The 12,236-nt window shown below is 32.0% G+C and overlaps 4 protein-coding genes across 4 annotated transcripts in view; 3 read left to right on the plus strand and 1 right to left on the minus strand.

Annotated features, from left to right (window-relative positions):
* The window catches only part of LOC125822796 (catalase isozyme 2), a 184,115-nt gene extending 183,018 nt beyond the window's left edge, over nt 1-1,097 (minus strand). The window contains exon 1 of the mRNA XM_049502259.1: nt 1,087-1,097. The gene's annotated coding sequence lies outside the window, so the exon portion shown is untranslated. The remainder of the gene's footprint in view (nt 1-1,086) is intronic.
* Nucleotides 1,098-1,530: 433 nt separating this feature from the next.
* LOC125822815 (uncharacterized) lies at nt 1,531-2,436 on the plus strand. The gene has a single exon (XM_049502274.1). It carries the CDS (start codon nt 1,558-1,560, stop codon nt 2,434-2,436), a length of 879 nt encoding a protein of 292 aa, XP_049358231.1. The 5' UTR covers nt 1,531-1,557.
* A 5,104-nt stretch (nt 2,437-7,540) lies between these two features.
* LOC125821909 (uncharacterized) lies at nt 7,541-8,420 on the plus strand. The gene is made up of 2 exons (XM_049501265.1): nt 7,541-7,934; nt 8,059-8,420. The coding sequence occupies exons 1-2, from the start codon at nt 7,541-7,543 to the stop codon at nt 8,418-8,420; spliced, it is 756 nt and encodes a 251-aa protein (XP_049357222.1).
* A 352-nt stretch (nt 8,421-8,772) lies between these two features.
* Nucleotides 8,773-9,435, plus strand: LOC125822834 (stress-induced protein KIN2-like). The gene is made up of 3 exons (XM_049502293.1): nt 8,773-8,909; nt 9,174-9,242; nt 9,323-9,435. The coding sequence occupies exons 1-3, from the start codon at nt 8,853-8,855 to the stop codon at nt 9,395-9,397; spliced, it is 201 nt and encodes a 66-aa protein (XP_049358250.1). The 5' UTR covers nt 8,773-8,852; the 3' UTR covers nt 9,398-9,435.
* The last annotated feature ends 2,801 nt before the right edge of the window (nt 9,436-12,236 follow it).

The following is a 12,236-nucleotide window of genomic DNA, read 5'->3' on the forward strand; positions in this document are numbered from 1 at the left end:
ATTGAACTTTCTCCTAAATTTAAAAACCATCCTGTTATTGTGTATGTGTTATCAGAGATTGGAAGCACTTCACCATTAACTGAAGAAGGTTCCGTATATGCATGCAGCTGATGGCTAACTGGGCTGGTTAGAACGGTGCGGGCCACAAAAAACAGGGTACATCATCCTGTATTGCTCCATTTCATGAACTTTGGCTTATGATTCTGTCACATGTTGATGTCCTTTGTTTTCATGGGATCTGCAAACAAGAAATCTTCTTGATTGTCTCTTGGTTTGTTTGCAGAGCAATGGTTTTTTTTTTAGTTTTTTTTTGGCAATATGCATGCATATACATGGTCATGGATAAGGTTCTATGCTCTGTATTTTCTGACACTGAAAATAACATGTTCTCTTTATTATCCTTAGGTTTCAGTGTACCAATTGGGTGTCTTGGTTCATCATCTTTATTTCTTATGATAATAATAAGGCAAATTTATGACAAAAATATAATATAGTTCATTTGTTCTGAACCACACTAACTCTAAGTAACCCTTATTTGTTGTATGTCTAATGAGGTAAAAAGAGCTTTGAAAACTGAAGTTGTGATTGAATTAATGGCAAATGGTTCGTTCACTCAAGAAGCATGGAGTATATTATATTTTCCTCTGTTGCATTAGTCACCCAACAAATCGCCGCCCTCCTCCTTACCAAATCTTTATTTGTTCCTATGTAAATATAATCTTTAAACACAACCTTAGCTCAATTTCCAAGATACCATAATTTTCTATAGCCTAAACTTATCCTTTGTCTACCCATTCCAAACAAATATACTAATTTTGACCAACATGAGTTTTGGTATCGCTCTATCCTTAATCAGATATTTTAGGTTCGAGCCTTGAGTAATGAGTATGAAGAAAATCATGTTGGGAGCTTGCAATGCGTGATCCGGATTTAGTCGGAGACTCCAATGTGGGCACTGGACACCGAGTGGGAAACCAAATATATATATACAAAAATGTTATCCAGCTATATGATTCTTGTTCACCAAAAACCCTATACCTAGCTAGCTCTTGATCAATGCAACCGGTAACTAGGGCTGTTAAGTGTTAACCAATAGAAATTTTCCAGATGCACGTAATGTCCAGAAACATGTACAATTCCCCATATATGTTTTTAAAAAAAACTTTAATTCAACTATACGATTAAAATCTAATAAAAGGGAATCTTGCAGAAAATTGTTGGAGAAAAACAAGGCATAATACAGCTCTAGAGCACTCTCTATACTCCATGATTGAATTTAGAATTCATCCAATTAAGTAATGATTGTCAAAACGTTGCAAATTCTGAGGCCATAAAACGCAAGGAATAAAAAATTGTACTCTAACAAATTGCATATTGTTGGTTAATGACGTAACAAGATTACTAAAATAAATAAATTATTGCCTAGGTTAATAGCTGTCACATACAAATTAATTCCAGGAAAAAAGGTCATGTACCTATAAATAAACTCTTGAATCATTTATTTTGTTACATAAAAAAAAACAAGTGAGTCTTTCTTCCAAAAACAAATCAAAAACCATGGCAATCTCATATAAATCTAAAAGTCTATTATTCCCTGTTAGATCTATTAGCTTGCCTACAAGATTACATCCTAATGGCCTAAAAATTGAAGATGAATTAAACAAGCTGAAAAACTCCGAAACGTCGTCATCGCATAGTGCAGATACAATTCAAGCTGGTATTGTTGGGCTTGTAGAATTATACAATTCATTTCAGGAACTAATTCAGTGTCCAAGCACACAAAAAGCTCTTATCCAACATCAAAATGGGGGTTTTGTAGAAGAGGCAATAGAAGGATCACTTGAGTTACTTGACTCATGTGCTACAATTAGAAATTTATTTTGTACTATTAAGGAACAAGTACAACATCTTCAATCAGCGTTACGACGAAAAGGTGGAAATTCAAGCATCGAAAGGGACATTGGTAATTATTTTACCTTAAGGAAGAAAATGAAAAAGGAGATTGGAAAAAACTTGAGGAAATTGAAACATATGGAGAACAGAGTTGGATGTTCTCTGTTTTTGGACATTGAGCAGAACTTTAGAGAAGTAATAGGAATAAGTATATCAGTTTTTAAAGCTCTTTTGGTATTTTTGTGCTACCAAGATGCAAAATTTAAGCCTGGAGGATGGTCGATGATTTCGAAAATGATGATCACAAAATCAGGTTCTTGTCAAAGTAGACAATTTTTTAATGAAATGGGGAATGTTGATATAGCTCTTGGCGATCTTCGCCAAGAGATTAAGAGGAATGATGGTAAAGTTGATGTCAATATTACACGAAGGAGATTAGAGATGCTTGATGAAAGTATAAAGGGATTTGAAGCTGGATTAGAAAGCTTGTATAAGCAATTGATCCAAACTAGAGTTTCATTTCTTAATGTTCTTGCACTTTAAGAACACATATTCTTTCTTGTACATATAAAAGAGTTTACCTATAGGTTAAACACAAATTTTGTTATAGTGAAGATGAATAGTTGAGAAAAAGTTATAATTAAATCTTAACTTTGAGATACATCTTCTTGTTTTGTGTTTTATCTTTTTACAATAAAAAGTTTAAGCTAATTAGTTTACTACTCCTTCTGTCTTAAATTATATGTCGTGATTCTCTTTTACATGCCTAATTGTATGGCGATTCTCAATTGAAGTTTGGGACTATGCAAGCTTGAATTGGTCACGGGCTAGTAATAATTTGTAGTCATCTCAGATGCATACCCAATCTATAACACAAATTATATAGTGATTATACATTTCTAACTCCGTTTTTATTTCATTTTAAAAATTCTTTTTAATTCTATTTATTTTTAAAAATCTGAAAAATAAAACTATATGAGGCTAAGTTTCTATGTGGCTATGCCTCCACCTTTTAAAACACTTGATTAATAACAATATATCTAAGTTATATCATAATCCAATAATTAGAAAGTTGATCTGAAAAAGGGGTTTAGGTTTTATATATCTTAAACTAGTAGTATATTCTATAATCTATAGTTTATATGATGTTCCAGGATCCATGAATTTGAAAGTACTAATAATAATTGTCATCGATCCCTGCTGTAAAGCAAATAAATTGTGTACTGATAATTGGAATAATTAGATAGATATTTAGCCAGCAGTGCTTCAGATTTGGTTAATGTATAATCAAAATACAATGAATTAAGCTCAAATAATTATCAATAAATTAAACCACATGCATGAATTGCGTTGGTTGTTTTAATAATTTGTAATCATTTGAGTAGAATCCTTAATTATTATTTTGACCTGCTAAAGGACAATGTCTTGTACGATTATGTGAGATTGAATTGCCATAGACAAAACTGTAGAAGACAAGATCTTTTTTGTTTAATTATTTTCTAGTCTTGTGGAGAATACAATTAGCAATGTACTTAATTAGTACAAGACTAATTTATGAAAAAACATATGATAATGACGATCACATGGGAACAAGATGATCATTGTTGATAAAACATGTTCAATTATTTCAGCTTTTCTTGTCCAAATTAAGGTTCATGGATTTACGATGAATGCTGCATCATTAGTCTTAATTATATGAATTTATCTAGGAGGAATAATTGATTGGAGGGACAAGAAAATGACTACACAATTTAGTGTGATCAATCCTAACATTGAACCTGATCATATGCACAAAATCGTATCTTTGTAAATCCACTTCCATCAGCCAGGCGGGTTGTTAGATAAAAACATATGTATTTCATTTCATTGACAACTGAAATAGATCTAAACGGTTGTAATATGGTGCTCATGTTGAGTATCCTTCATCCGCTAGGGATGAGAGATTTTTTGTTTCCTTATATGGACTATGATCATCCTATGAGTTAGCTTTTGAGTTAAGTTAGACTGAAAGATTCATTTCTTATATTTTATAATGACAATTAATGGAGGGTCGGAGGCACCTTATGGCTTTGTCAAAAATAAATTCATTCACTTTATAGACACATAAAAAAAAAGTAGTAGTATAAAATATAAAAAGAGAAAATGGAGTATATCTCCATCCCTTAGTACAGTAATGAGAATAAGCAGAATTTTTCAGTGATGGATCTGATCTTTCTGAAATAAATTAGGCCGATCATGAAATAGGAATTTAAATTAATGTAGTGTGTCACCTGAAGCAGCTACACCTTTCTGTCATCACATGCTAAAATATTATGAGTGGCAGTGGATTTGTCATAAGTGTATCTTTCTGCAGAAAATGGGCCTAATAAAAATTATTGGCCTTTGTTTGATGTTGCCTATTCAAAATCTAGCACTGTTTAAAACCTGCCCCCATTGAAATTCTTACCATGCTAATTAAAATCATTCAATTCTTTGAATTTGTTCTCAGTATATTCTTGCTACGTACTATAGCAAAAATGATTAGCCAGCTATAGATTTTGAAACTTCACTTCACAAAAAAAAAAAACTTAACTACTTACTAGAATATGTCTCTCTTGGACTTTAAGAATAGGAAATTTGGTCATTGATGATTAGGCAGCAAAAAAGGCTTTAATGTTATTTGAGAATATTATTATTTATTGAAAGTTGTGGTCAGCTATAGCATGGGAGCGCCATCTCCGAATGGGTCATGCAGTGCGCGATCTGAATTTAGTCGGGGCTCCAATATGAGCTTCGGATTCCGGGTGGGAAACCAAAATGAAAAATTAGTGAGATATTTTTTCCTGCAATTGTACGTATATACCATGAGTTGAATGACGTTGCCTTGCATCATGTAATTAACCTAATAAAGATATGCATGGTTACAAATGTAATGCATAGCGGATATGGTCATCGTTTTTCATCATACTTGTTGTTTGTCAGAGTTGGCACATTGGTTCCTCCAGATGTATCTAATAAAATCGACGGTCTTCAATAGTTCCAAGAGAATGGTGTTGTATGTATGTCGTCCTCTCTTTAATCAACTTGACAATTATAAGTAATGTAAATTTTCACTTCTACGTCTTGGTATCCCATTTGTTTGAGCCCATTTTTTATGATCCATAATTCTGCTGTGAGAGGGTTTTGGGGTAGGTTTCATCTTACCTGAATAATCTAGCAACTATTTTTCATGATCATAAAAAATCCCATATTTTCAGATTATATTGTTACTTGACACTACCATCCATGTTCTTCCTTCGCAACTAGTTTGACTTATTTGGAATTACAAACTTCAGTTGAAACTAATTCAACAATTTTCCTAACATAATTATAATTAGTAAAATTTGTTTGCATGTAAGCTCGATAGGTAAACACTTCGTTTCAATTAAGCCAGGTAACTAACGGCTTGGCAATAGTAACTTCAATTTTACTTCGTGACATAAAGTTATTCCACATATATGATGAAATTTTTGAACAAAGACAAATTATCAAAAAGTCTTGAATTTTGATTCCAACTACTGTAGACTTTCATTTTCCGCTGACTAATTTGTTTTATGCCATTAAGAAGTATTATGAATAATTAACACTTAATCAACATACAACTCTTTAGGTGTAAAGCCGTTCTTAATTAATTCTTTGTACAAAAGAATTATGCCATGTACGACCATCATCTGACACTGGAAAGTCAACAGAATTAAATTAAAAATGTCTTCTTTATTATGTTATGTTCTATTTTATTAACGTGCTTTCCGACCTTTCTGCCAAAAAAATAAAATAGCATGATTAAATTATAAAAATCACATGATAATGACAGACATCAAGACAAAGAATGTTTACGGTTGATTAAACATCACCTAATTGGTTTTCGATTCCTGTCTAATGATGTTTAATTAGCAGTTTAAAGGTACCTTTATGACAAAATTAAACTTTCATGAATTCTAAACATCGAACAACAAAATTTGGACGATTTGAAAAGCAAAATCAAACAATGAGGACGAAAAATACCACAGATTCAGCTATTCGCAGCACCAGCAAAAATCGAAATCAGCAATTTCCGCTTAGAACCAAACTTGAACAAAAATCAGCTTCTTCAACCATTGATTATTCTTATCTACTAAACCAGAGTTCAAAAACTCAGCAATCAACCAACGATTTTCTGATAAGAACTAATACATGTTGAAGAAATTTGGGAGCAAGAGAGCTGTGAGAGAATGAGAAGAGACTCAGTTTTTCTCCAAAGTCTAAAATGGTTCTCCGATTTTTTGGGGAAAAAAATTAATTAAAGCTAAAGATTTTTATGGTTCATTATGTCCAAACATAAAAAGGAAATAAAAGTAATCTAATTTTTTTAAGGAATAGATGGGGTTATGACCCTCGCAATCTAGTGAAGAAATTAGAGGGGCTGAGATAACCCCCACAATTAATATATTTTTGCGGAGGTTATTGTAACCCCGTAATTTAACCTCCGCAAAATTAGCTTTTTTTTTTGTAGTGGGTTTAGACTAACATTGATTTTATTTACTGATCTATTGATCAATGGCTTCAGGATCGTAGTTGAATTATTAAGAGTGTAGTTTTACAATAATCATCTAGCTCTAGCTAATAATCAGAATCAGATTAGGTCTTAATTAACCAAGGAATTAATAAAGTATTCAATGCATGAATAGTAAGATAATATACACAACTTTTAAAACCAAAATGAAAGGTTATGACTTATGAGCATTCCTTCTGATATAACACAAAGTAAGTATTGTCTAGCGTTCTTGACGATCAAATATAACACAAGGAGTTCCATATTATCCTACAACTCTAGAGACTAACCCTTCGAGGTGGCCAGTGGAACCCTTCGAAGTGGGCTAGTTGTTTGGGCTTGGGACTTTCATGTTGGAGGCGAAAACAAGAGGTTTGCTTTCAGGGTCGAGCTCGTTCCACCGTGCTTACCTAGTGCGGGTTACCTCTCTTGTGTGATGAGTTATTGCATTGGAGTGAGGGTTTTACTCTGCACCCAAAGAGTAGCGGTTGCAGTTTTCCTTGTCATAAAAAAAAAAAAAAAAACCTCTAGAGACTACAATGATTTTGAAAGATGGTATTCAAAGAACACAAAATCCAGTAATTCATTTTTTGTATTTTTCTTGGTGAAATTAAGAGTTGTATTTTTCTGGGTGAAATAAAGAGTTTTGTATTTTTCTGGGTGAAATTAAGAGTTTACTAATTGGGATATGTTTAGGTTTGCTTTTTTTTTTTTTTTGTGTATCCAGCAAGAATGATAAGCCAGCTAGTGATGTTGAAACTTGTAGAATTGTAGTAGGAATAACTACTAAAAGATGCCATTTTACTAATTTCAACTCTTAGGCAATGAGGCTGGTAGCTTGGGGTGGCAACAATATAACTATTAGGAGAAAGGGACTAGAGCCTAATGTAACCTATTTTAGAGCAAACAAAAAAAAACAATTCTACACTGCCGGCTGTTGGCTACTACACCAATAAACATCACCTACAATAATTGAAAAAAATTAAAAACATACACAATTCCACTAAGTTATAAGTAAAGGCAAGAATGATCATTCTCTAGCATTCACTTGATAACTAAGTTTCTTCCAACAATATCAGCTAATAGTAAGACATAGAGATGGCTAATTCAAGTCATGTTAGGTCGATTAGCTTTCCATCTCGTTCACAGCCAGAGTATCTCAGAGTTGAGATTGAGCTAAACAGGCTCAAAACATGGGAATCAACATCAATTTCTTCAACAACAACCCCTTTTAGTTTAACCACTATTCAACAAGGCCTTGTAGGGCTAGCAGAGTTGTATAATTGTGTTCAAGACCTTCTAGAGTCCCCAATGATTCAACAAGCTCTCCTCAAACATCAAATGGGACGGTTAGCAGAGGAAGCCCTTGAGGCCTCTGTTGGATTAATTGACTCGTGTAGTACGACGAGGGAACTAGTCTTGATGATGAAAGAACAAGTGCAAGATCTTCAATCAGCATTGAGGAGAAAAGTAGGAGATTCAAGCATACAGAGTTGCTTCAATGCCTATATAAGTTTAAGAAAAAAAAGTGAAAAAGGATATAGCCAAGAGACTCAAAGTACTAAAACAAGATAGAATCATTTACTCAAGTTGATTTAGATCAATCTTTATCTAAGCTATTTGCAGTACTAAGACAAGTATCAATCTTGACCATCTCAGTCCAATGTTCCCAACTTTATTTCTTGTCTTCGCCAGCTTCAAAGGCAAGGAAAAACGGGTGGTCATTGATTTAAAAATGCTTGTTACAAAATCAATGACTTATAAGGGAGAGGAAAAGACTATCAATGAGGTTGAATGCGTAGATTTTGCTCTTTGTTCTTACCTTCACAGCAGTAATTTCAACGTTGATGTATCGATGATTCAGAGAAAATTGCAGATACTAAATACTGGCCTTCAAGCTATTGAGGCTGGCACAGAATGCTTATCAAGGCTATTAATCAGAAACAGAGTTTGCCTTCTTAACATCCTTACTCATTAGAAGATATTGTACATTAGTATAATATTCAAGGCATACATTTTGATAAGCATATGCCTATTCTTGAACACCAATTTTTGTAATATTTGGAAACCAAAGTTCAATCATTCCTCTTTACTAGTTTGTTTATTTTGCATTCGATTAATATTTACTATATGACGAGCCAAATGATAATGAGACCAATTCTTGCAAAATTATTGTTTTTTCCTTACTACAAGGCTAATTTTTCTTAACTGCTTCCCAATATTGAGGCCTAGAAATGTGTCTTACCCTTCAACCAAGATTAACAAATGTCGAGCACTGAATGTATTTCAAGATCTATAAATACCAAAGTTTTCCTAAAACAAAACATCAACAAGCAATTCATAATTTCTTCAACAATTAGTTTGATTTCTCAGTCTGTAACACTACTTTCTCAATTTCTATTCCAAAATCATGGATAACTCCCAGAACTTGAGCTACCAAGCTGGCCAAGCCAAGGGCCAAGCTCAGGTAATTTACTTGCACATTCAATTTTCCTTTATATAACATGCTCGAAGATCATTGATGGAACCAGAAATTCTAATAAATGGATTTGGAAAAAAAATGCAAGAATAACAAATCGAGGGAATGCAACAATTTATTATGTATATATAAACAAAACTATTTTTCACTTATCAACATATGATTTTAAAACAAATAGAATCTATTCTATTCAGATTATTATGTAGCTCTCCCCTTGATAACGTGTGATATATGTTGTTATATTTTCATCAGGAAAAAGGTAACCAGATGATGGACAGGGCCGCCAATGCTGCACAATCTGCCAGGGAAACAATCCAGGAGGTAATTTGGTCGTTGATATACACACACACTTTTAGCTGATTCATTAGACAAAAAAATAATGTGTTTTATTTGGTTTATAGGCGGGGCAGCAGATGCAGGCCAAGGCACAAGAAGCGACTAATGCAGTTAAAAATGCCACTGGCTTAAACAAATAAACTCCTATTTTCAACTAAATGGGTTGTTTTTCCCCCTTTCAAAAGTATGAAGTTTCTTTTTCTCAAATTAGGGAAGCAGCTTATGTTGCTTAGTATTGAGTATTGTTGAGAATTTTCTTGTTTCTGAATTAAAGAAGAAGCTGTGTATAGGTTGCATTGTCACAGCTCTCTTTATTTTTGTTTCACTCTAATAATATTACTATTGTTTGGTTCTATGTAATTTTTTTCGTCTAACAACTTTATAGCTCATCAGGTCAATTTTACCGATTCTTTGGAAATCAGATCACGAGATTAATTTAAATATCTAGAATAAAAAATACCAAAATAGGGAAAGAATACATACCAAACTATAAATCAGAATTCAGTTAATTATTAGTTTAGAGCTGGTTCTTGATTAAGTATTTGGAGTTAATTGGGTACTTAATACTGAAGCATAGAGAGTGAAAAGAAAAATCACGCTTCTGTTTACGTTAACTGAACAAAAAACTGCTAATTGAATTAAAGTGTTTATATTCTAAAAAATTTCTCGATCTTAGTACTATTTTTACTTCTTCTCGATCTTAATAGGAGTAGTAATTAGTTGCATTGAATCAAATGTAAATAGGAAAAACAAAGCTGAAGTAAATTTAAATTACTCCGTCCAACAATAGTTGTCCACTATATTAAAAATAGTTGTTCGACAATATTTGTCCAGTTTAGAACATCAAAAGATAATTTACCTTTTATGTCTATTTTACTCTTGTTATTGTTGTGCTGTAATTTAACTATCTCTAGAAAAATCACTTTTTGAAATGTTCTAAGTATAAAACAATTTGAGAAATACTTAGAAAGAGTCGCCACTTAATTTTTTAAAGAAATTAAGAAAACTTATAATTTCCAAAGATTTAAACAGAAAAAATCATTTGAAAATACCAAAAGAGGGTTCGGGGTTCAATTTACACTTCGAGAAGGGTTTAAGCATTCAAATTGTCCGCTAACATGCGGTTGACCTGTGACTTGACTAAAATGTATTTGACTTTTTTTTTTTTGAAAAAATAACATAAAAATATATAATAACTTACACAATTCGATTAAGTTTGAAAAATAACTAAGGAATGAACCATTTTATTCTATCTTTTTAGAGGAAGAGACCTAAAATGAAAATATTTGAATTAAGATGCAAGTGATTAGAAAATTAATAAAACTAGACTAATTAGAATTTATTTAGTTCATTTTAAAATAAATTAAACCAATTTAATAAATTAAAGTATAAAAAATCATTTTTTGAATTAATTGACTAACCTTTTGAGAAATATAACTAAGTAAGTATTTTATTTTAATTAATTGAAAATGTGTTTTAAAAGTTTATTTGGGAGAGACCTTAACTTGAAACAATTTTAAACGAAATAAAAGTGTGTTACAAAAAAAAACATTAAATAATGTTCTTTTTAATAACGAAGAGTTTTAATTCAATTAATGATATAAGATCTTTATTAGTAAAATAAATGAACACACAAAAAAAAAAAGTATTAAAGGTAAGCCAACATAACAAAAATAACTCATCTTTCGGAGAATCTAATTAAATTATTTTAAAAATTATAAAGTTAGAGTTAAACAACAAATAATAAATAATCACGATTAAATAATTAAAGAGTAAGGGAGAAATTGAATTTGGGCCTCCTTTTGGGCCAATTTCGCTGAAATTTTTGCCTTCAAACCAATCCCGTTTTTGTATACAGCTGGTGTATATCAGTGTATATCAGCGTATGCATAGGCTCTTTTCATGTATCTCTTGCTTCCGAACACCTATATTTCACCTTAGCCTTGTATTTTCGCGTTTTTGACCTGTATATAAGTGTATACAGCTGCATATAGTGTATATTGAATGTGTATAACGTGTATACAGCCTGCTTTTTGGACTTCCGGGGCCTGTTCCAGCTTCTTTTTCACCGAATATATGAGGATAACTCGAAATGACTCAAGGATATGCAAGAGTGGAGTCCAAAGTGAACTCGAATGGAATTTCATATGCAACGAAAAGCGAGTATAAAAATTAGTGTACGAATTAAGGGAACAATTAAGACGTAGCTTAAAATTAAGATGAAAGTGGCTTAAATATTTTTTGAGATGCAAATATTACTAAAGTCACTGTTAGACCAAATTAAGACCAAAAGGTCACTAAATTCAACACAAAATAGGAGGTAATAAAATTTATACTAAGGTAATGAAAATCAAGCCACATGGAACTTCCAAAGCACATGCCCACATATATGTATATATGACTAAATTTATAAGCAATAATTGATGCAATCCAAAGATACATTAAAGAGTTAACATCACCTCATACAATACGAAACTAGCTTTATCTATGGAGACTTAAAGGTTGCCGGTTTGTCATATCAAATGATCAAAATTGAAGACAATAGACAATTAACTCATTATAGGCAAAGGAAGAAAATAGCCATATTTAAATAACTAAACTAGGCAACATAAGCAAATATGTTAAACAATGGCATAATACAAAACAATGTTCATATCACTGTTGAATATTAACGTTCAAGTGAATAACTAAGTTACACAACAAGTTAAAAAATCAGAAGGATATTTTTAGACTTTGGACAAAGATGGGGAGGGCTATTTTTTTTGGAAAAATAAGAGTAATCTTAGTTAAATCGTCACATTAAAATGGTAGAGTTACAAGCATCCCGTCATGAGTTTAAATCCAAAGAGATATATACCACTCAAGTTGATTGAAAACAGAGGATAGATATATCCACTACGCGAATTCAAACTAGTATTAACAAGGAACCTTCACAGTCAGAAACATCAAGGCCATAATTTTTTAAGTCTACTCAACACT

This window comes from Solanum verrucosum, unplaced genomic scaffold, assembly GCF_900185275.1.
Source record: "Solanum verrucosum unplaced genomic scaffold, falcon-dt-bn FXZP01000103.1, whole genome shotgun sequence".
In the NCBI taxonomy this organism is placed as follows: Eukaryota; Viridiplantae; Streptophyta; class Magnoliopsida; order Solanales; family Solanaceae; genus Solanum; species Solanum verrucosum.

Coding starts and splice junctions, on each gene's coding strand:
- LOC125822815 (XM_049502274.1), top strand. CDS start 1,558: ATGGCAATCTCATATAAATCTAAAAGTCTATTATTCCCTGTTAGATCT.
- LOC125821909 (XM_049501265.1), top strand. CDS start 7,541: ATGGCTAATTCAAGTCATGTTAGGTCGATTAGCTTTCCATCTCGTTCA. Junction 7,935..8,058: donor AGGAGATTCAAGCATACAGA/GTTGCTTCAATG, acceptor TCTTTATCTAAG/CTATTTGCAGTACTAAGACA.
- LOC125822834 (XM_049502293.1), top strand. CDS start 8,853: ATGGATAACTCCCAGAACTTGAGCTACCAAGCTGGCCAAGCCAAGGGC. Junction 8,910..9,173: donor AAGCCAAGGGCCAAGCTCAG/GTAATTTACTTG, acceptor TATTTTCATCAG/GAAAAAGGTAACCAGATGAT. Junction 9,243..9,322: donor CCAGGGAAACAATCCAGGAG/GTAATTTGGTCG, acceptor TTTGGTTTATAG/GCGGGGCAGCAGATGCAGGC.